A 24,869-nucleotide genomic window follows, 5' to 3' on the forward strand; every position below is an offset into this window, starting at 1 on the left:
TACTCATGAAACTGGGAAATACTTAAGGGAGATTCTTCGTTGTTATGTGAAGGTTAATTAACTTCCAATGTGTCATTTGTACATTATTTTATAAAAAGAATTGTTTACGTGACTTTAATCATGAAAGATTACATGTAGATTAACATTTCCAAACTCAACAAATTTTGGAATTTTATAGATATCAAAAGCCACTGGAGTGGAGGTTGTCTTTTTCAATTTTGAATTTTTTGCATCATCAATGTCCTTTATTTCTATTTCTTGTAGTTTGCTAAGGAGCTACACATACCCTATCATGTCTTTTGTTCAGAGTTTAAGCTTCTCAGTTGTTATGTTAAATTTAAGTCACCACAGCATGAATATTAGTCCACAGTTTTCTTATACACTTTTCATAAATTTCTGGCTTATTCTTCTGTTTTCATACATCGACACCTATGATATCTTATTATTTCCGGTAATACGATTAGAGACTTTTTACCTAATACTTGACACCCATGGCATCACATCACAAATTTTATTCAGATAATCTATAGAAGCAGCATTCCATACAACTTTTCTTTGACTGTCATTATCTATAAATTTAAGCGTGCTCCTTTGGTGTCAACAGACATTACTGGACATAAATTGCCTTAAAGCATATCCTCAACACACTACACAATGAAACACGCATGGGCACCAGCTGCCTGTCATCCGCTAAAAAGGGCAAAGATTCCCACCAATGACGGGAAGCAATGTGCTTTACGCATGGCCTCCATTCCCAGGAAATAATGCATGCACAAATGCACGTGTGTAGTTGCGTTGATGGAAATTTATGTGCATGTGCAAAAATGAATAGAAAAAGGCGTCATGCAGATGCACCTTTATGATGCACTTTCATATCTATTAATGCTTATAAGATGAGAAGATGGTTACCATTTCAATTTGAAACAAGTGAACCCACATATAGGTGCAAAAACCAACAGAATAGTAACTTCAAAGGAATTACAGAATGAGTTTCTGTAGTGTTCCTTAATGTTTCTGGATCTTCTTGTACGATTTAGAATGTTTTGAATATCTAAAAAGTTCCATAGTTTTCCTTAAATTTATTTAAGAGTACTTAACAGTATTTTTGAGAGTGAAATACTAACATTTTTTTTAGATTTTTTAAAATGTTCATTTTTATGATGTTCTCAAGTGATGTGGAATGTTCTCATACACAAGTGTAAATATAGACCAATCAAAGCAGATCATTTGCAGCTAGTAACTAATAAAACTTACACATCTTCTGCAACAGTTCTGTCATCATGCTCATAGAATGTACCCTTTTTTGGTATGTATTGGGGATTTCTTCTGTCTTCATCATCATCCAATTTTTTTTCCTTGGGTGGTACACTCTCCTGGAATAACAACAATATGTCAACTGAATTTTAATAGTTTGTAAATGTGGAAATAATAAACTGAATTTCTTTGTTTTCATTCACAAGGCTGATTCTGCAAACAAACAGCGAAGCGTAATATTGCCTTTTAAACAGTAACGGGAAACAATCATTTACCACTGCAATAATCGAAATCCAAAAAGTTACAAAGTGAAATGGCAGATGGCAATTTCAACTCTGTATGGTTTCTCCAGCTATTTTTCCCACTTTTCTACACATATGTGAATAGGTAACAGCTGACGCAAACAAGGGAAAGGAAACAATGGAAGACAAATGGATAGTCTGAGAGACGAAATAAAGAGGCCAGTAGAAAATCAAATAAACAAAAAACACAAGGCCCCATAGAAAACATTCGATAACACAAATTAAATTTCAGAACTATTTGTTTCTCCCTCAGGGAGGAGACAGGGGCAGGTTGGGAAAGACAAGAAAGGTCATTCAGATCCCATGATGTGAAGGACCTACCTTTAGCAAGGACAAGGCTAGACGACAACAAAAGGGGAGGTGAAGAGAGTGTATGAAGCCAGAGACAGCACAGTGGTAAGTACTGTACTTCAGCCCAGTGATGGTGAGAGTGAGAAGTACAGCTAGAATAAAAAGAACAAAACAAACAGTGCAATTACAAATGAGGAGGAAGGGGGAAAAAGAAACAGGGGAGGAGGAGAAGGAAGATGTAAAAGTAAATGCAACAAATAAGATAGTTAACAACATGTAATAAATAAAAAAGTCATCATAATTTAAAAGGAGACAAGAGAGGGAAGTCTTTACAGAAGTCACGTACAGGACTGTGTCAGGATGCAAGGATGTGTTTATGGGAAACTCCCATCTCCGTACTTCAGTGAAAGTAGTATTGGGTGGGAGGATCTCCAAACAGCCTGCGTGTTATAGGAGGCACTCAATTCCTTGAGTCATGCTATAGAGCTTGATCAACAGCTGGGTATTGAGTGTACCCAAAGAGGACAATTCTTCAATGCTGACTCATTCGATTGGCCAGTTAAGTAGTGCAGAGGGGACAAGTTAGTTGATAAACTTCATGTGTACTTTTTCAAGCTGCTCTGTCTTTGATATTATAGGGTTCACCATTTGTGCAGCTGATGTATATGGTTGTTGGTGGGTGTAAGGGACAGGTTTTATAGTGGGACAGGTTGCGTAGGTATGAACCTTGGGGTTACAGATAAATGTTCGACTGAGGTGTTACAAAGGTTAAAATGGTGACAACGGGTGATGTGGGAAGGATATCAGGGACAGAGCATCTCACTTCAAGGCTTGGCTTCGGACAGTCACAGCCTCGGAAGAGTAGTGTATTGAGGCATTCAGGGCGTCAGTGGTACTGGGTGACAAGGACGGTGCTTCACAGTTTTTTGGAAGTGAGAGCTGTATTAAGAGTGTGAGAAAAGGATAGTGTCCAGCAGATTTGTTTGTGCATAATATCTCTGCAGTAGTTGCAGGAAATGCTTGCTTCCCTACAGCCTATGTGTCCGCAGCAAATGTATCTGCTGTACCACAAAACCCCACAACACTTCACTAGTAAGACTTATCAGGTAGATCTTTTCCCACTACTCTGGGGATGAGAATTTACCCTAAAACACATTCTTGCATTCCAGAACCTTCCTGGACTTAACATCTATAAACACATCCATCTCAACTCCTTTTTTTATTTTGTTTTGTCATTATAGTGTTCACATATTTTGAAATACTAAATCTTTATTACTTTCTTTACTGCTTTCATTTTTTCATCTCATTCTCCTCCTTTCCTTGTTCCTCATTTTTTACTTTTCACCTAGTTCTGAACTGCACAACTCATTTCTCTTCCTCTGAAGCTATTCTTATGGCTTACTCTTTTGGAGGAAAAATAAAAGAAAGCTTTGAAGAAAATAGAAACAATAGTAAAAATATAAAGAGTTCAGATGAAAAACCAGCACTAAGCAAAGAAAGAAAACTGGAAAGGTGGAAGGGCTATGTAAAGGAAAGAAACTAAGATAATATTATGAAAAAAGCAAGACAGTCACGAAGAAGAGATGGGAAATACACTGTGAGAATAATTTGACAGTGCACAGAAGGACCTAAGTTGAAACAAGCCCCTCGGAAAGAGGACATTCCTTCAGAATTATGGGACATTCAGCCATGACAAAACTATTCCATCTGGTATGCAAGATACAAGAGCAAGACAAAACACCCCAGACTTTGAGAAGAAATTAATAATTCCAAATGCAAAGAAGGAAGGTGCAGATAAGTGTTAATATTACCAACTGAAATGTTTTTGACACTCTTCTTATGTGTTTGAAACCGAGTTGGAACACACACACTTTATCTGTCACCTGAAGTATCGTGTGTTAATTTACCCTTCACGTAACTTGGTCGTCTTTAATTATCTCCTTTATGTGGAGGTCCTGCACAGCAGGATCGCCTTAGAACTGTGTGTAGCTCTGGAAAGACTTCAACTCTTCTCCTTTGCAGCTGTTATTGGTGAAAAGAGAAAGATATCTACTCTAATTAGAAATGCTGTCAACATTTCATCATTGACTGTTTTGCATTTTTTTCAAGGGGTGTACAGGTCACCATTACTTCATAACTTGGAGCAGATACAATATAAATTAAATATAAAATCTGCCTTGAAAGCTTGACAAGAGGTTAAGGTATCTCATTTTTTAGAGCTACAGAAGACTGGAAAGAGGCGTCAAGGTCAAACTCAGGGAAGAACAATTCAGGTTCCCGAGACGTGTGAACACTGTAACAAAGCAGAGTTGCCCACTGCTATCCTGTTTTGGTTTTACACTCCTTTAGTAACTTAGTTAAGCAATGAACTTTAATTTTTTTTCATTTTCACTACTCAGATTCCGACTACAGATTCTGTGGCCTTCAGCCTCATAGTACAGAATTCAGAAATAGTTTAAATAAGATTCCCCTAGTAAAATGTATCATTTCAGTACATTCTAATATCTATTCTGAAAGTAATGAGCTAATCAGTTTTATTGGAAATGCATACTATTAACAGTTATGGACAATGACGTATATTGTGCAATACATATTAAGTAAAATTCGAGTGAGCTAATAGATCGAATTCAGCTATAAGACTGCATCCAAAAGAAAGCCTAAATTTTACTGGTTCCAGCAAAGTGTTTAAATTAACCTAAAGTCTATTAGTTAAATAGACATTAAGACTTAAAATTTGTAGCCTGTATGACTTTCAGTGCCAATTGTGACCAAACTACCAAATAATTCCGAGATCTGTTTCGATACTTTTGCTACCTTCATTTTTCTACGTAAAATAACTCCAGTATCTACTTTGTAAGTGCATTAATTAAGAATTAAGTAAATTTGAATATGTACAAATTATTGTTCAAAAGGGCTGTCGTGGTTATAAGTCGGGAATTCCCACGGCGGATGCATAAGTTAGTTCCGCGTATTTAAATTGATACAGCTCACTCATGTTATTTAAATAATAAAACCCAATGGTTAACTTCAAAACCAGTTAGAAAGGATCATTTTAACCCTGGGAAATTATAAACTATAATATATTAACAGAAATAGTCAAATATTCAAGCGCTCATCTATATAAGGTCCGAGCTGGTGCAGTTCTCAGTTAGTTCTTGGTCAGATTCTTATGGAGCAAAAGTGCGGCAAGTCGGTTAATTTTTCCGGTCGGTATCAAAAAAGTGTAATTGTGAACATTGTTAAAGACTGGAAGTTTTTGACCTACCTAATGTGACGATTAAGTGTAAGAGGCCTGGTCACATGAATATTTTATGTGTGAGTGATAACAAATAAATTGCACTGTGGTTGTCGTAAATGTTCAACAATGAGTACGGTCTTGACTTTTGATTTTGGAAAACTTAATCTAGGATCCTGGCTTCTTAGTTTCAGTGTGTTTTATGTGATACGGACACAGCTACCGGAAAGACAATATTGAATAAGCAAAGCAAGGTAGGTCGAGAACACTGTGCACTATCTACTGGGTGAGGAAATGTTTCAATATCGGTACATCCGGTTGTGATGTGAACTTTAAGTGGCACTAATACAAGGATACAGCCAGGCACGTTACAACACATGAGCCAATACAAACCCTAGGACTTATCTTAGAACACAGTCTGAAGAAAGGTAAACTTACTTGGCAAGCATTTGTAGATTTAGAGAAAGCTTTTAACGATACGGACTTGAATATATACTTTGAAATTTTGAAGGCAGTAGGAATTACAAAAAATGGAGGAAAAGATTATCTACAATTTGTGCAGAAACCAGACTGAAGTTATGGGAGTTGATGGACATTAAGGGGAAACTGTTGTTGACACAGGGATAGGCTTACCCCAGTTACAGACTCTTTGCAGTAAAGGCAATCAATTTGGAAAGATGATTAAAGATTAAAATAAAGAATAAAATCTTCAGGGTTTGTCAATGTCATTGTATCCAGAATGAGATCTTTTCACTCTGCAGTGGAGAGTGTGTCAATATGAAACTTCCTGGCAGATTAAAACTGTGTGCTGGACCGAGACTCGAAAGCGGGACCTTTGCCTTTCGCGCACAAATGCTCTACCATATTGTAACAATAATGTACCTATAATAATTTTTTTCTTTATGCATTTAGATAAATGTTTCTTTCTGAATTTATGTAAAATAATGTAAATATTAATTTGAATTTTTTTCCTTTTCGTGTCATGTTAAAGAAACTGTACACAACTTTTTAAATGAATGTTATTATTTATGTTAGATTTCAAGCGATTTGATAACCAAAAGGAAATGTATTTAATGTTAAAACTATTGTAAAATGTGAAAATTGTAATTTAAACACTTGGTCCATACGTAGGTAATGCATTAGAATATGTGTAGTAGAAAACCTGTGGTGAATACCCTACCTGTAGGGGTGCGGGGAAAGGTGGATGCAGGCGAGCGCGGGAAAACGCACACTGGCGCGGTTCGGCACAACGGGCTCAGTAACACAGTCGGAGTTGGGCATCGGTCAGAGGAACATGTACTGTACCGAGGAGGCTATCTGGGAAAAGTGGATTCCATTGAGCCTCGGATGGGCCGATTCCGACGACTACTTGGCATGGCTATATTCTCAGGCACAAAACTGGAAAGATTACGACGCCAATAAGAATGAAAGTGCCGATACTGTGAGAGCCTTAGCCGTGCTTGTATGTGTGCTGTGCTGCCCGCTATCTCGCTGCCCGCCATCCGCCGCAACGACGTGCACAGGTCAAACATTTATTTCATCTTTAGAAGTGTATCTGTGTGGACCAGTGTTGAAACTGTTCTGACTGTTAAATAATAACGTGACTTTTACCAGAATTGCCTTAGCCGTCACTTATCCTTATCATTGACCTAGACAGGGTCCTTACCACATATTGTGCAACCCGAGTATCCTGAATTGAAAGTTTACTGTTAGTACTAAATTATCTGCAGACCAATTTAAGCTATAAAGCAGTTTGAGAGTTAGGAATGCCAATGTAAATGTTAGTAAAGAACTACAGTGTGATTAAATTGAAAGATAAATTATGAATTGAGCTAGCAATGATATTTAATTCATTTGAGATTGAAAGAATGTTAGTCAATTACTCCAGAAGCGTGACAAAAGAATAGTAATCCATAGGTTGATAATTTTGAGTGTTAATGTACCCTCAGGACTTACTAGTTTCAGCATAACGACCGTAACAGTTTCAGGGCCCCCCCCCCCCCTTCTCTTGCCTATTCTTGCACATTTTGAAGTGTACTGATCAGAATTGAATAGTAAAATTAATTTCTATGTTAAACCTAAGTGTATTAGTGTTTTTTCCAATTTTAATAGTGACATTGTATGTGTGTTTTTAAAATTGCTGATTCTAGGGTAATCTATGCCCGATTTCAGTCTGATCAATATACAAAGTGCAGCTCGTAGTAATCATTGCTGTGTGGTGTTGTGTAATTTTAGCTCATCCAAATTAGTACAAAAGAAGAAAACCTTAGTTCAGTAGATTCTTTCTGGTTCTAAATTTTGCTATAAAACGCAACATTGCTACGTGTCATTATGCTTGTACATGCTACCACTTGTACAGGGAAAAACTCACTCAATGCCTAATTAGGCTGGCGACCGTATTATTAATCATTGGTAATATCTACTGTGTGTTCTTCTTGTCCATGCGAACGCGTAATTATACTTCACATTTGCTTGACGCATCACTGTAATTACTAACTGAATATAAGTCCGAATTGCTGCCATTAGGTACACGCGGTCAACTTATGTACTAAATCCTTGTTTACAAGGTGAAGCCCGTGAACTTATTACAGTACAGGCTTTATTGAGCTAACGCACGTCCGACAGGGCGGTAGTGTTACAATATGAGCTACCTAAGAACGACTCACGCCCCATCCTCAGGAATGCTAGTTCTGCAAGGTTCACAGGAGAGCTTCTGTGAAGTTTGGGAGGTGGGAGATGAGGTAATGGCAGATCGAGCGCTGTGAGGATGGGACACGAGTCGTGCTTGGTTAGCTCAGATGGTAGAGTACGTGCCCGCAAAAGGCAAAGGTCCTGAGTTCGAGTCTCAGTCTGGCACACAGTTTTAATCTGCCAGGAAGTTTCAATGTCATTGTAATTGTAATTCTGTCACACAGATGGCAAAGGACTTGGACACTCAGTTGAATGGAATTGACAGTGTCTTGAAAAGTAGTTATGAGAATACCATCATCTAAAGTACCACAAAGCCAATGGCATGTTGTTGAATTAAATCAAGTGATACTGAAGGAAACAGATCAGGATGTTAAACACTACAAGTAGATGAATTGTGCTATCTGGAAAGCAAAATAACTGATAATAACTGAAGGATAGAAAATCCAGGCTGGCAATAGTGAGAAATGCCTTTCTGAAATAGAGAAATATTTTCGTTAATGTGTAATATTCATTTATGTGTTATTAAATCTACTATGAAAGTATTTTGGTGGAGAATAGCCTTGTATGGAAATGAAATGTGTACAATTAACAGCACATAAATAAAAGAGGAGCTTTGTAAATGTAGTGCTACAGAAGACTGCTGAAGATTTAGATGAGTTGAGTGGTGCTGAATCAAACAGGGCAGAAAAGAAGTGACAGGTTGATAGTACATATCTCGCATCAAGGAATAGTCTGTTTGGAAATGGAGGGAACAGATGAAGAAGACATTGAAGAAAATGCACTGGACAATGACTATATGATACATGATGTAGCACATGTTTCAGAACTACTTATAACCAGCGGGGATGGAGCTAATTTTACCTATTTACCTCCAAAGCATCAGAGTTTGGAATGGAAGGTGGTGCACTATCCACAAAAAAAATACATATATAAATGGTATAAATGTGAACACATGTACACAAACAATAATCAAGCAGGTAAGAACAATGAACATTATGTTGCAAAATATCCAGGACAGTGGTCGTCAAACTTCTTTTCTCGCAAGCCAATACTCATATTTTGGGGCAGCTCATCAGGCCACATGTGTACTGGACTTATTATTAATTGGTAAATAAGCTATAGTAATGGCACCATAAGTTAGCCAACAACCCACCCAAGTACTGGTCACTGAAAATCGGCACCATTTGGGACACTTCATGTTAAGTGTTCACTGTGTCATATTGCTGCCACCCTCAGCAACTTCAGAGTTGTGACACTGTAATCACCTGATGAAGGGTTGTTGTGTTGTCCGTGTGAGCAGATGACTAACTGATTAATAACAATAACTGTACTTACATTTAAATGCATTATGCAATATGAAACAATATACAAATATTTACTAAAGGTATCAAAGGTAATTTTTCTTCTACTCATTGCTTTTTATTACAATACCTTAATTTTATTTTGTATTCCTTGCTACCGTTTTTTCGTTCACCTGAATGACAACTCCGAAGTAGAGAGAAGCGACAAGAAGAACAAACTGAGGTTATACTTTGAAATACAGGCAGAGAAGATATTTGGTAAATTTGGCATATTTCATTCAAAGCTCTTAATTGATGAAAAGATGATGTTAAAGTCACCCAGAACCGGGTGTCAGGGGAGACTTACCTCATGGGACGAGAAGGAAAGACTCGTTCCTTCTCATCCCGTGCGGTACATCTCCCCTGACCTGCGGTTCTGAGTGACTTTCCTGAAATCTACTCATTTTCCTATACCTCTCCACTCCTTTCCCTTCACCCCTCCTGCCTGAAGGAGGAGTCACTGGTTCCAAAAGCTTCCTTAGTTACAATCTTCTTTTATGTGCCTGTTCTGTCGCTGCTTGGTGAGTAGATTTTTTATCTATCCAATTTAATTATTGATATGAATATAATAGAGGGAAACATTCCACGTGGGAAAAATATATATAAAAAGAAAGATGATGAGACTTACCAAACAAAAGCGCTGGCAGGTCGATAGACACACAAACATACACACAAAATTCTAGCTTTCGCAACCAATGGTTGCCTCGTCAGGAAAAAGACTTACCTTAGGGGGAAAAAAGGACAGGTATACACTCGCACTCGCACTCGCGCACACACACACACACACACACACACACATCCATCCGCATGTACACAGACACAAGCAGACATTTAATTATTGTGTCAAAATTGATTGTTTTCATTGTTGAATAGATATTCAGTAATATTACAAACAATGTCTTTATTTTGTTCATGATATTTATTATAGTTTTCTGTACTAAAATAATATTGTGCACTTTGATAGCTAATTATGCCAATGTCCCGAAAATGGGATGGTCTATAGTTTTTGTACTAATATACAGAAACTTTTCAGAACTGCCTTTTTTCATTTATGACGCAGAATATCATATTAATTCAAAGTATTGAACAAATAAAATAACAAAGATTTGGCAAGTAATGTAAGTAGAGAAATGTAAGTACCTGTCCATCACCTTCTTCTCTTTCATATTCAATTACAATACTGTCACTGTCTCCATCATCTCCATCCCTTGGGGGCGAACAATCTGATCTGGAGTCATCACCATCATTATCCACTGTTCCATCATACTCGTAAGATTTTTGACCTTCAGTACTTATTGTGCCATCTGTTTCCTGGAAAAATGGAAGAAGCTTCATATTATGATCATTTTAAGACAAACAGTAATTTTATTAGAGTTTAGGTATCAGGATAGTGAAAAGTAAGTAAAAAGACCACCCATAAACTTCACGACAAGATAGAACCAGTCTTTAAGAGATGTATGTAACTGTTTTGGTTTGTTTCCTACATTTTTTACCTACATCACACATTCATTTCTATGCATGTAGAGTCAGCTGCACCCTACACTGTAAACATATTACTAACATGTATGAAACTATTTCTTTGTTCCTTTCTACACACTATCAGCAGTTACAAATTTACAAGTATTTTTAACAGTATCACAAAAAGTATTGAGGACACTGTGCATTTCTGTATGGCTGCTGTCATGTGTTACTTTACGAAAACAGGCTGCAATCAGTGTCTCTGAATACTAACAGAGAGGTATGGCACAGGGATGGGAACGGTGGGCGGTGGTTCACTGTACAGGAACAGTAGGGGAGAGGAGAACAGGTAATGATGGGGGTGGGGGGGGGGGGGGCACAGTGAGGGGAAAGGAGGTGACTGAAAGAGTGCAAGAGGGGGGCGAAGGATAGGTTAAAGCTTCACATCATATGAACACCACTGTTATTAAAGGCATATAAAATATGGGAAGGGTAGCTTAGAGGAACTACTGTATCGTTCTGTAATCGTGTCATCCTCAGTTGCATACAATATTGCAGTATGTTGATAACAATTATCAACAAACTGCAAAATTAGAGGAACTTGCAAATTAGTCTACACGAAATGTGTTTCAGGTTATCAAACTACGAGCAGTAAAAGCAGCTGATACTTTGTTATGGTTTTTTTTTTTTTTTTGCCTCTATCATTTTAATTTTACTTACTGAATGTAAAGGAAGATTTTTTAACGTCCTATCCATCAGATATGATGTCATTAGAGACAGCACAAATTCGAATTAGGGAAGGAAATTTGCTTTGGCCATCTCATAAGAGCCAATCCATTATTTGCCTTATGGAGCTTCAGGGAAAGTACAGAAAACTGAAATCAGGAATATCAGATGGGAATTTGAGCTGCCATCCTACTAAAGGTGAGTAAAGTGTCCCAATACAAAATGTGTATTGTGCTCCTACAGCCTGTAGTACCTCCATAGATAACATGAAGTTATTATGTTCTGCAATGTTATAACATACTTGCTAAAGATCAGTGAAAAAATTGGTCTGCACAAAACAAAAGAAATTTCTAGTAATTTTGCTTCATTTAGTAGGCTCTCTTTTTGTCATTTATTCCAGATTATCGTAGTAGTAGCAGCTGTTCCTCAGTAGCTTGGACAGTGGAAAAGTCAATTACATGAGAATTATGAAAAACAAATTAACCCAATTACTATCAGTGATGACAGTTCCCTATACAGCGACATTATGAGACTTCTCTGTTCTTAATGGTGGCTTTTCTCAAATATAACCAGTGCTATGATTATGAATGTACAATTTCCGAAGCGACAAGTGTCTGCAATGCAGTTTCTCTCATTTGTGTGATTCATGAGACAATTAATAACAACAGTAAGGTGAATGGCTTGTTTCCGGACTTGCGAAAGTTTTTCATATGGTACTCCTCTGTCAGTTAGAGGGTAAGCTACACAGTAGACTAATAATTTAAATATGCAGTTGTAACATGGATGTCTTGTGAAGAAAAACTACAATTCTGGCTTTTGTGAATAAACTTTCATAGAGTCAAGTAATCACATCAGTCATAAACTACTTTTATCCAGCTTGGACAATGGTAAATCCAGGATGGAATGTAACAATATTATGAAAAGGACAGTAGCTACTGACCATAATAGTGGAGATGCTGACTCGCTGATAGGCACAACAAGAAGATTGTCAGAAAGTGAGCTTTACACACACACACACACACACACACACACACACACACACACACACGACACAGTTTCTGGCTGCTGAGGCCTCAGCAGCCAGAGACTGCGGTCAAGTATGCGCAGGTTGTTGTGTGTGTGTGTGTGTGTGTGTGTGTGTGTGTGTGTGTGTGTGTGTCCTTTCTGAAGAAAGTACATCAGGAATGGGGTGCACTCAGCCTCATGAGGCCAAAAGAAGAGGTGCTCAAATAAAGAAGTAGCGATATCATCGGTATTTATCCACTGGTAATAATGGCTAGAGGGATTGCGAAATGCTGATCCCACGTCCTACAATCACACTGCTCCACGTACTGCCTTTCAGGCAGCAGTCAGCCAGTTGGAACAGATTTAATGAAATAATGTAAATTGTAAGTTGGACCATTCAGCCTGAGATACGTACTCTGCACAGAGTCAATCAAGAAAAGAGACTCTAATGGAAGTGAGAGAGAGAGAGAGAGAGAGAGAGAGAGAGAGAGAGAGCCTTATCATAACAGCAATCAGCTGTCACTTAGTACACACTGCCGCATAAGACCAGCTCTGGATTATTCCAGTTTCTACAACCTTCAGATATAGAAATCCAAATTATTCTCGTATGTTTACTAAAGTCAGCTACACCCATTCCACTAGGATATCACCTCTGTCTTTTCTTATCTCTTGGTACCTTACAAAGACCCATTCACCAGGCAACAAGTCCCCCCAACTGCATTTGACTTCCATTACATCCCTACCTATGTCAGCTACTCCTGGTTGTTCCCCAACTCATATTTTTCCTGTCATTATTATTAAACTCCAGCATTCTCTGCTCCATTTCTCAGAATAAGCCTTGGTTTCGAACGGTTTTTGCATTAAAAGTCCAAGATTCATAATAATAAGTGAAAACTGGTGATAAAAACATATGGTATGCTTTCCTTTTTTGGACAAATTGGAATCTTACTTTTGGAAAGCTTATTTAGATTACCAAAAGCACTCCAGACCACTTTTGCTCTTCTGTTTATTTCTTTTGCTATGCATCCAGTTGCTTCCTTCACCTGCTCTAAATACACAAACTCAGCTTTTTCTATAACACATGCTTAACTTTTACTAGTTTCCTTGCTATATACTCATATATTGGCTACAATTTTTGTTTTGTCTGAGAGTAATTGATTTTCACCCCTACTTTCAACCTTGTTCCCCTTAATTCTTCCATTAGTTGTTGAAGTTCATCTGCCACTGGAGGCAAACAGTACAACGTCATCTGTAAATCAAATGTCATTCAAAAATGTTCCATTATGAAGTAGGTCAATTGCTGCTTTGTTTCTTAGTTGAATTATCTTACTCTACAATCAAATGAATTACTTTAGAACTGCTGTCAATATCTATGGTGATGTAAAATTTCCTTGCTTTACTCCTCTTTCAATTCTGTATTTTTATCATCATGACGAAGCTAGCAGAAAGCTGTACAACTGAATTATATATTGTTCAGAATCAATGCCTTTGTTCCCCAAAGGCTAACGGGACAGATTTAACTGAATTGGAAACAGAAGCTTTTTCAAAATCTATGAAACCCACAGAAAGTGGCGAACTCATGGCAGTTACTCCAATCTATATTTTTTCACAACTTGCAAATGGTCCATTTTCCCCCATCTATTTCTAAAGTTGGCTGGTTCCCTAGCCCAATTCAAATCTACTGTTTTCTCTATGCAGCTTGTAAGAATTTTAGCGAATATCTTGTAGCCCTACAACTAAAGTAAATCAATACAATGCCATTAGACACAAACGAGAAACATATTTCACTGACCATCTTGGCAAGATCGGTTCGTTTTACAAAACTAGAGATATGGTCCTACCTATGAACAATACATTAAAAGAAAACTGAGGGAGATTCAAAGGGTAAATCACAAAGTAGTCCCACAGATTTACTCGCAAGTACCACAATAGAATGTATGGATTGAAGATCATGTTGATCAGTCAGTCACCTAAAATCTCATTTACCAGAAGACATCTTGTTGGTGATATCACCATTATATGATTGTCCACTCCTTGGTGTTGTATGTGGCCCCTGTTGTTAATAAGCACATAATACATAAAACCGATCCAGGTAGCACAAATACGGCTTTATTCACAAGCCTCTGAACAATACTGGAAATAAGCCTCTCATGACTCTACACACAACAATACAAAAGAAACATACAGAAGGTGCATCATAAGTGATACACAGAACTGATGTGAGTGGTGCAAACTAAAAGAACATAGTGAGAGGAGTCAGCACTGCTCTGTGCATTTATAGATGCAAGTCGCCGATACATGGCGCAGTAGAGACTGTGCACACTATCTAGTGGTGGCCTCTAGGAACCGACCTGCGCTGATACATGTGGCAGTCGATTTAAATGCACATACTTAGCGACACTACACTCGGCGCTCACATTCGCTGGCACTAGTAGCAGGATACAACAACTGTTTGTTTCTGGGCCTCAGTATCCTAAAACACGTTTGAACTTCCCATGTTTTCAGATCTGAAAAATGAGATTATCACTAAAATCTTAAAATGTTACATATCATGCACTCTGATATTTTCATAATTGTCTATTGAGCTTCCTGGTATGTTTATTAAACACACTTTTTAGTCTGTTTCATAATTAAGTTATATGTGCCAGGGTTCTTTATAAGTGGAATATTCCTGGTTCCTTCTTAACATTTTATGGCAAACAACATCACAAATATCATCAAACCAATTGAAAGATGGCTGAAAATGCTCTGGCGTTAACTCAAGTTGATTTATCTCAAATTAACCTTGCGTAGTTAGAAGGAGTGCGATATTTTTTGTTGTCTGAAAATAACTTTTTCATTTCAGAAGTATCTATTTTCTAAGGACAAAACAAAAACTTGTAACTTGCATGAAACTCAGTTTGGAAAGAAAATCAAGGTTAACACTGGTGTGTTGTGGTCTTCAGTCCAGAGACTGGTTTGATGCAGCTCTCCGTGCTACTCTATCCTGTGCAAGCTTCTTCAAGTAACTTCTGCAACCTACATCCTTCTCAATCTGCTTAGTGCAATCATCTCTCGGTCTCCCTCTGAGATTTTTACCCTATACACTGCCCTCCGATACTAAACTGATCCGTTCTTCTAGTCAAGTTGTGCCACAAATCCCTCTTCTCCCCAATTCTGTTCGGAACGGTTGGTTGGTTTGTTTAAAGAGAGAGAAGGGACCAAACTACGAGGTCATCGGTCCCTTGTTCCAAATAAAACAATGCCACAAGGGTGAGAATAAAATAGATGAAACATATAACACAAAACGGAAAGAAAGGAAAAGCCACAAGAACGAAGGGAAGGCAACGAATACTAAAAGGAACAAAAAGAGGACAAGAAAACAACAGAGACACTAGAAACAGAAGGGAGTAAAACATGAAAGCAGATTACAGTGGCTGGCCAACCATGTGAATAAAAAGGGAAAGCCAGCCACTCTGCAACACATTAAAATCTCCACCCTAAAAGCACTAGGGTGGAGGACACGGAGGGACAAAGGACATGCGCTAAAACCTACACAGAAGTATAAAACCCACTCTCATGGATAAAATTAAAGCTGCTGTGGAGGCATTGTCACCCAACACCGAAGGCAGGGCGCTGGGAAAGTTAAAAGCCTGCCGCAGAGCGTCTAAAAGTGGGCAGTCCAGGAAGAGGTGGACGACTGTCATTTCGGAGCCACAGCGCCACTGAGATGGGTCCTTGCAACAGAGTAGGCAACCATGCGTTAGCCACATACGGCCAATGTGGAGCCGGCAGAGGACAACTGATTCCCTGCGAGAGGTCTGCATGGAAGACTTCCACACACTCATAGTCTCCTTAATGACATGCAGTTTGTTGTGCATGCTGTTATGCCATTCCGTCTGCCAAAGCTGGAAAACCCTGCAGTGTAAGAAAGAACGCAGGTCAGCTTCGGAGATGCCTATCTCCAGAAGCGGTTTCCGCGTCGCCTGTTTGGGCAGGCTGTAGGCGAGTTCATTGCCGGGGATTCCGACGGATCTGGGGTCCACACAAACACCACGAAACGGAGGTATTGTTCCAGGGCATAGATGGACTCCTGAATGGACGCTACCAGAGGGTGGCGAGGGTAGCACTGGTCGATAGCTTGTAGGCTGCTCAGCGAGTCAGTACACAGGAGAAATGACTTGCCAGGGCATGAGCAGATGTACTCAAGAGCATGAGATATGGCCGCCAGCTCTGCAGTGGAAACACTGCAGCCAACTGGCAAGGAGTGCTGCTCAACATGTCCTCCATGAACATATGCGAAGCCTACGTGACCATTAGCCATTGAGCTGTCAGTGTAAACCACTTCAGAGCTTCGGAACACGTCAAGAATCAAGAGGAAGTGACAGCGGAGAGCAGCGGGGTTAACTGAGTCCTTAGGTCCATGCAAAAGGTCCAGACAAAGCTGCAGCTGAGGCGTACACCATGGAGGCATACTTGAACAGACTGCAAGTAGGGGTGGTAAAGGGAAGGACTCCAGTTCAGAGAGAAGGGACCGCACATGAACCACAATAGTTAGCCCCGATCTGGGCCATTCATGAGGGAGATGCCATGGGCGGGAAAAGGAGACGGTAATTCGGATGATCAGGGGAACTATGAATGTGTGCTGCATAGCTGGCGAGCATATGCGCACGTATGATCTGCAGCGGAGGGACACCAGCCTCCACCAGTACACTGGTCACCGGACTCGTCCTAAAAGCTCCTGTCGCTAATCGAACCCCACAGTGGTGCACAGGGTCAAGTAAATGCAATGCTGAAGGCGCTGCCGAACCATAAACCACACTCCCACAGTCAATTCGTGATTAGACAAGGGCTCTGTAGAGCTGCAGCAGCGTACAGCGATCTGCAGCCCAATTGGTGTTGCTCAGGCAACAGTGGGCATTGAAGTGCTGCCAGCACTTCTGCTTAAGCTGATGAAGATGAGGGAGCCAAGTCAATTGAGCATCGAAAACCAGTCCTAGGAATTTATGTGTCTCCACTACAATGAGTGGATCGTCATTAAGGTAAAGTGCGGGTTCCAGATGAATGGTACGACACTGATGGAAGTGCATGACACACGATTTTGCGGCTGAAAACTGGAAGCCGTGGGCTAGAGCCCATGACTATGCCTTGTGGATGGCTCCCTTGAGGCACTGCTCAGTAACAACATCACTGGAGTAGCAGTACGAAATGCAGAAGTCGTCTGCATACAGAGAAGGTGAGACGGAGGGCCAGACAGCCGCTGCTAGACCGTTAATGGCCACTAAAAATAGAGAGAGACTCAATACAGAGCCCTGCGGGACTCCATTCTCCTGGATATGGATGGAACTATGGCAGTCACCAACTTGGACATGGGAAGTACGGAGCGATAGGAAGTTTTGGATAAAAATCTGGAGTGGTCCCCAGAGCCCACTCATACAAATGTGGCAAGGATATGACGTCGCCAAGTTGTGTCGTATGCTTTACGTAAGTAAAAAAAAAGACAGCAATCAGGTGTTTCCGTCTGGAAAAGGCTGTTCGGATGCAGACTCGATGGACACAAGATCAGTGGTAGAGCGACCCTGGCGGAAGCCGCCCTGACATGGAGCCAGCAAGCCACCTGATTCCAGGACCCAACCCAACTGCCGACATACCATACGTTCCAGCAACTTACAAAGAACATTGGTGAGGCTGATGGACCGATAGCTATCCACATCAAGCAGTTTTTATCGTGTTTGAGCAACAGAATGATGGTGCTCTCCTGCCATTGCGATGGAAAGACGTCATCACACCAGATCCAGTTGAAGATGACGAGCAGATGTCGCTTGTAGTCAGATGAGAGATGTTTAATCGTCTGGCTGTGGATGCGATCAGGCCCAGGAGCTGTGTCAGGGCAATGTGCAAGGGCATTGAGGAGCTCCCAATCTGTAAATGGGACGTTATAGAATTCACTGCAGCATGTAGTGAATGAGAGGATGTTCCCTTCTAGCCGCTGTTTGAGTGCGAAGGCTGGCGGGTAATTCTCCGACGCAGAGGCTCGAGCAAAGTGCTCGGCAATCGAGTTTGCGTCGGTACATAACTCGCCATTTAGGGTAACACCGGGGACAGCTGTTGGGGCCTGGTACCTGAAAAGACGTTTGATCTTTGCCCAGACTTGGGAAAGTGACGTGTGGCACCCAATGGTGGAGACGTATCTCTCCCAACACTCCTTCTTCCGTTGTTTGATAAGGTAGCGAACACGGGCACGGAGCCGTTTAAAAGTTATGAGTTGCCCCAGGGAAGGGTGCCGCTTATGCCACTGTAGAGCTCGCCGATGCTCCTTCCTGACGCTTGGGCAGTGACAGGAAGATGAGTAAGTGGTCACTACCACACAGGTCATCATGTGCTCTCCAGTGGACAGATGGGAGAAGTCCTGGGCTGCAAATTGATAAATCAATGGCTGAGTAACTACCACGAGCCACACTCAAATGTGTATCGGCCCCAGTATTTAAGAGGCAGAGGTCGAATTGCGTCAGTAAAGTTCGACATCTCTGCCTCGGCCTGTAAGCATGGTACTATCCCATAAGGGGTTACGGGCATTAAAATCTCCCTGAAGTACGAAAGGTTTAGGGAGTAGATCAATCAGTGCAGTTAATACAGTCAGGGGTACTGCACTATCCGGAGGAAGATGTACATTGCATACAGTTATTTTCTGCGTCGTCCTTATTCTGACAGTCACAGCTTCAAGATGGCTTTGAAGGGGCACATGTTCACTACAGACCGAGTTTAGGACATAAACGCAAACTCCACCTGACACTCGATTATAGTCGCTATGGTTCCTGTAATATCTCTTATAGTTGTGAAGGGCAGGGGTCCGCATTGCTGGGAACCAGGTTTCCTGGAGGGCAATGCAGATAGCAGGTGTAAAGCTTAACAGTTTCCGTATCTGAGTCAGGCGGTGGAAAAAACTGCCGCAGTTCCACTGGAGGATGACATCGTGAGACTGGGAAGGCATGGAACATTCAATGAGGCAGTTTATGCCTCAGAGTCACCTGTTGCCACCGATTTATATCTTGAGCAGTCTATATCCATTGCATCTGAGGGTCTAGCAAGATCTAGGTCCTCAGCGGATTCCAAAATCTCCACCCCATCCTCAGCCACAGAGCTTGTAGGTAGCGGTGGTGTGGGTGCCACCACAATTTCCTTGGTCTTAGGGGTTTTCTTTTTGGATTTCTCTTGCTGCTCCTTGGGTTTCCCCGAGTGGGACGACTTCATCGGCTCAGTCGCCGGGACTGAGGGTGAGTGTGAAGCCCTATGACCAGCTGCTTTTGGGCTCTTCAGCCACTGGTGGGTGTCATCTTTGCCACTAGAAGAAACCCGGGAAGGGAGTGACCCAAGGGACCCCTTCCTAGCGAGAGAAGCCAAAGAAGACTTACACTTCTTCGGCTTAAAAGTGGGGACGGATGTGCCCCATTTGGGGGGGGGGGGGGGTGCGGGAGGGGGGGAGCGTGAGGGGGGGGGGTTGGTGTTGCTCTCGAAGTAGGTGGTGCAGGAGCAACATGGAGGGAAATGCCCCCCCATCATCAAGGGGGCAGGTGTAGAATTCCAGCTCCGAGGGGTGACCTGGGTTGGCGGAGCTGATTGGTGCCAGAACTGACGTAGCGGCAGCATAAGATGATGTCATGCGCACAGGATGCAGGCGTTCAAACTTTCTCTTAGCCGTAGTGTAGGTCAGTCTGTCCAGGGTCTTGTAATCCATGAATTTCCTTTCTTTCTGTAGAATCCTGCACTCAGGCAAGCAAGGCGAATGGTGCTCTCCACAGTTGACACAGATAGAGTATTGGGATGTGATGGGCATCCGCAATCTCAGCATGTGACGCTGCAAGTACAGCGGGAAGACATATGGCCGAACTTCCAGCACTTAAAACACTGCATCAGGGGAGGCATATAAGGCTTTACATCACACCGGTGATCTATAGGTGGTGCATCTAATAAGGCATGACTTACACACTATCTGGGAATCATCAATCACTGCGTGTGTACCTACCACTGCAGGGCACGAAAGTGTCAACTGACAATCCCTGAAACAAGCGTAGAGAAACTACAGGTCTTCCTGTACTTCGCTACAATTTTCTATCTATGACATTTCTCTATAGATCCCCATGAACCATGGACCTTGCCGTTGGTGGGGAGGCTTGCGTGCCTCAGCGATACAGATAGCCGTACCGTAGGTGCAACCATAACGGAGGGGTATCTGTTGAGAGGCCAGACAAACGTGTGGTTCCTGAAGAGGGGCAGCAGCCTTTTCAGTAGTTGCAGGGGTAACAGTTTGGATGATGACTGATCTGGCCTTGTAACACTAACCAAAATGGCCTTGCTGTGCTGGTACTGTGAACGGCTGAAAGCAAGGGGAAACTACAGCCGTGATTTTTCCCGAGGACATGCAGCTTTACTGTATGGTTAAATGATGATGGCGTCCTCTTGGATAAAATATTCCGGAGGTAAAATAGACCCCATTTGGATCTCCGGGCGGGGACTACTCAAGAGGACGTCGTTATCAGGAGAAAGAAAACTGGCGTTCTACGGATCAGAGCATGGAATGTCAGATCCCTTAATCGAGCAGGTAGGTTAGAAAATTTAAAAAGGCAAATGGATAGGTTAAAGTTAGATAGAGTGGGAATTAGTGAAGTTCGGTGGCAGGAGGAACAAGACTTCTGGTCAGGTGACTACAGGGTTATAAACACAATTCAAATAGGGGTAATGCAGGAGTAGGTTTAATAATGAATAGGAAAATAGGAATGCGGGTAAGCTACTACAAACAGCACAGTGAACGCATTATTGTGGCCAAGATAGGTACAAACCCCCACACCTACCACAGTAGTACAAGTTTATATGCTGACTAGCTCTGCAGATGACGAAGAAATTGAAGAAATGTATGACGAAATAAAAGAAATTATGCAGATAATGAAGGGAGTCGAAAATTTAATAATCATGTGTGACTGGAATTCGTCAGCAGGAAAAGGGAGAGAAGGAAACGTAGTAGGTGAACATGGATTGGGGCTAAGAAATGAAAGAGGAAGCCGTCTGGTAGAATTTTGCACAGAGCATAACTTAATCATAGCTAACACTTGGTTCAAGAATCATAAAAGAAGATTGTATACAGGGAAGAAGCCTGAAGATACTGACAGGTTTCAGACAGATTATATAATGGTAAGACAGAGATTTAGGAACCAGGTTTTAAATTGTAATACATTTCCAGGGGCAGATGTGGACTCTGACCACAATCTATTGGTTATCAGCTGTAAATTAAAACTGAAGAACTACAAAAAGGTGGGAATTTAAGGAGATGGGACCTGGATAAACTGACTAAAGCAGAGGTTGTACAGAGTTTCAGGGAGAGCATAAGGGAACAATTGACAAGGAGAGGGGAAAGAAATACAGTAAGAGAAGAATGGGTAGCTTTGAGGGATGAAGTAGTGAAGGCAGCAGAGGATCAAGTAGGTAAAAAGAGGAGGGCTAGTAAAAATCCTTGGGTGACAGAAGAAATACTGAATTTGGGCCCGGAAAAGAGGTGGGAGAGTGAAAAACTCAAGCCCCGAGAGAAGAGACCAGATGCGAACCGCAATTAGACACCCTGACCAGGGCCGCCGATCAGGAAGACGGACGACCGAGTTGGGAACAGGAGACGGTAATTTGGATGCTCAGGCAAGCTACAAACATGTGCAGCATAAGCGGCCAGTAGTCAATAGCGCCAGATCCGCAATGGAGGGACACCAGCCTCCACAAGTATGCTGTTTACAGGGCTTGTGCGGATAGCGCCAGTTGCGAGTCGGATCCCGCAGTGAAGTATGGGTTTAAGCAACCGCAATGTGCAAGGCGAAGCTAAACTGTATGCCAGGCTCCCACAATCAAGATGGAACTGAATCAATGCCTGATACAGTCATAGAAGGGTAGACCGATCGGCGCCCCAGCTGGTGTGACTCAAAAAACGAAGAGTGTTAAGATGGCGCCAGCATGTTTGTTTAAGCTGCCAAACATGAGGGAGTCAAGTCAACCGGGTATAAAAAAGCAAGTTTTGGTGGCCGAGAACTGGAAGCCGTACGTGACGGCCCAAGACTGCGCCCTGTAATTGTCGTTCAGCAGCCCCAATGCCAGTCTAGCTATAGAATAGGCAAAAGTAATCAGCATACAAAGAAGCTGATACGGACATTCCCATAGCTGCAGCTAGCCCATTGATAGCAACTAAAAAGAGGTAGACACTCAAGATACAGCCTCGCGGAAACCCAGTCTCCTGGACTTGAGAGGAACTATGGGAGGGACCAACTCACACGCAGTAGGAACGAAGCAAAAAAATTTTGAATAAAAATCAGGAGCAGGCCCCTAAGACCCCACCCATGAAGCATGGTGAGGATGTGATGTCGTCATGTTGTATCGTATGCCTTCCGCATGTCAGAAAAGACAGCAACCAGATGCTGACAGTGGGCAAATGCCATAGGGATGGCAGACTCCAGGCAGACCAGATTATCGGTGGCAGAGCGGCCCTTACAGAACCCACCCTGAGACGGAGCCAGAAGGCCTCGAGACTCAAGTAGTCAACTCAACCTCCGGCTCACCATGCGTTCAAGCAACTTTCACAGAAAGTTGGTGGCTAACTGGGGCGGTAGCTGTCTGTCTCCAGTGGGTTCTTTCTAGGCTTCAACACTGGTCTGATAATGCTTTCCCACCAATGAGACGGGGAAAACTCCCTCAAACCAGATACGGTTGAAAAGGTCTAGGAGGTGTCGCTGGCAGTTTACTGTGAGGTGGTTTGAGCATCTGATAGTGGAAGCGATCCAGCCCAGGAGCTGTATCAGGGCAAGCGACTAGGGCACTTCGGAATTCCCACTCACTGAATGGAGCATTGTACGATTCGGGGTGGAACGAAAGGCTCCGACATTACAACCGCTTTTTCAGGAAGTGGAAGGCCAGTGAGTAATTCGTAGAAGCAGAACTCCGAGCATAATGCTCTGCTAAGAATTCTGCAATCTTGTCTGATTCAGTACAGACTGCTCCATTCAGGGAAATCCCAGATGCGCTGATGGGGGTCTGATATCCACAGGGTCACCTAATCTTGGCCCAAACCTGTGATGGAGAGGTACGGATGCCAATGGTGGAGACATACCTTTCCCAGCACTCCTGCTTCCATCGGCGAATAAGGCGTCGGGCTCAGGTACGGAGCCACTTAAAGGCAAGGAGGTGGTCCAGTGATGGGTCCAGTGATGGGTGCCACTTATGATGTTGAAGGACCCGCGTCCAATCACTAATTGTCCCAGCGATAATAGTGACCACCAAGGCACAGTACTCCGCCAAGGGGACCCGGAAGAACAGGGAATTGCAGAGTCCGCTGCAGAAACGATGCCGGTGGTTATCGTGTGAGCCACCACATCAAAGGCGCAATAGTGGCAATGGAGGCAAACAAGCCCGGTCAGCCTCATTCAAAGTCCATCTGGGGAGGCTCCCAGGAGAGTGACACTGGGGCAGTGACAGAAAGAGTGGAAAGTGGTCACTACCACAGAAATCATCATGTACACTGTATTGCACAAATGGTATAAAGCCAGGGCTGCAGACCAAAAGGTCGATGGCTGAGTATGTGCCATGCGCCACACTGAAATGGTGTGGAGGCACCATTATTTAAAAGAGAATGGTCGAGCTGTGCTAGCACTTGCTCAACGACAGTGACTTGGCCTGTTGCCACCAATCCACCCCACAAAGGGTTATGGGCATTAAAGTCGCCAAGTAATAGAAAAGGTGGTGGCAGTTGGGCTATCAGCACAGCCAATACATGCTGTGGGACATCACCATGCGGTGGAAGATAGAGACTGCAAACAGTAACAGCCTGAGGCGTCCACACCCAAACAGCGACAGCCTCTAAAGGTGTTTGAAGAGGGACACGCTCGCTGTAAGGAGAGTTAAAGACATAGACACAGACTCCACCAGATACACTCTCATAAATTTCCCGATTCTTATAATAACCCTGATAGCCATGGAGGACAAGGGTTCGCATCGCCAGAAACCAAGTTTCCTGGAGAACAATGGAGAAAAAAGGGTGAAGGCTGATACGTTGTCGGAGCTCAGCAAGGTGGTGGAAAAAACTGCTGCAATTCCACTGGAGGATGACGTCAATGTTAGGATGGGAAGGCATGAAGTGCTCACGGTGGCAGGTTATGTCTCAGTGTCATCTGCTGCCACCGACAGAGTACCTGTGTGAGTGACATCCATTGTGGCTGAGGGTCTGGTGAGATCTAGGTCCTCAGCGGACGCCAGAATCGCCACCTCATCCTCAGACGCAGAGCTTGTAGGGAGCGTTGGTATGGGTGCCACCATAAGGTCTGGATTCTTTGATGCCTTCTTCCTTTTTGGTTTCTCTCGCTGTTCCTTCGGGGTTTCTGTCTGGGAGAGCTTCAATGGGTCAGTTTCAAAGACTGAGGAGGACCGTGAAGCCCTACGACCAGCTACTTGTGGTTGCTTCAGCCACTGGCAGGTATCCGCTTTACCACTGGTCAGAACCCAGGAATGGAGTGATCCAAGGGTCCTCTTCCTGGCGAGAGGAGCCGAAGAAGACTTATGCTTCTG

At 42.2% G+C, this 24,869-nt stretch overlaps 1 protein-coding gene across 1 annotated transcript in view; it reads right to left on the minus strand.

The window, feature by feature from the left end:
- LOC126092441 (protein CASC3-like) overlaps positions 1–24,869 on the minus strand; it is a 106,849-nt gene that overhangs the window by 74,829 nt on the left and 7,151 nt on the right. Inside the window, exons 2-3 of the mRNA XM_049908041.1 lie at positions 10,254–10,424; positions 1,255–1,373 (exon numbers count right to left, since the gene is read on the minus strand). Coding sequence (XP_049763998.1) covers positions 1,255–1,373; positions 10,254–10,424 — 290 coding nt within the window. The remainder of the gene's footprint in view (positions 1–1,254; positions 1,374–10,253; positions 10,425–24,869) is intronic.

Source organism: Schistocerca cancellata, chromosome 7 (assembly GCF_023864275.1).
Source record: "Schistocerca cancellata isolate TAMUIC-IGC-003103 chromosome 7, iqSchCanc2.1, whole genome shotgun sequence".
Taxonomy (NCBI): domain Eukaryota; kingdom Metazoa; phylum Arthropoda; class Insecta; order Orthoptera; family Acrididae; genus Schistocerca; species Schistocerca cancellata.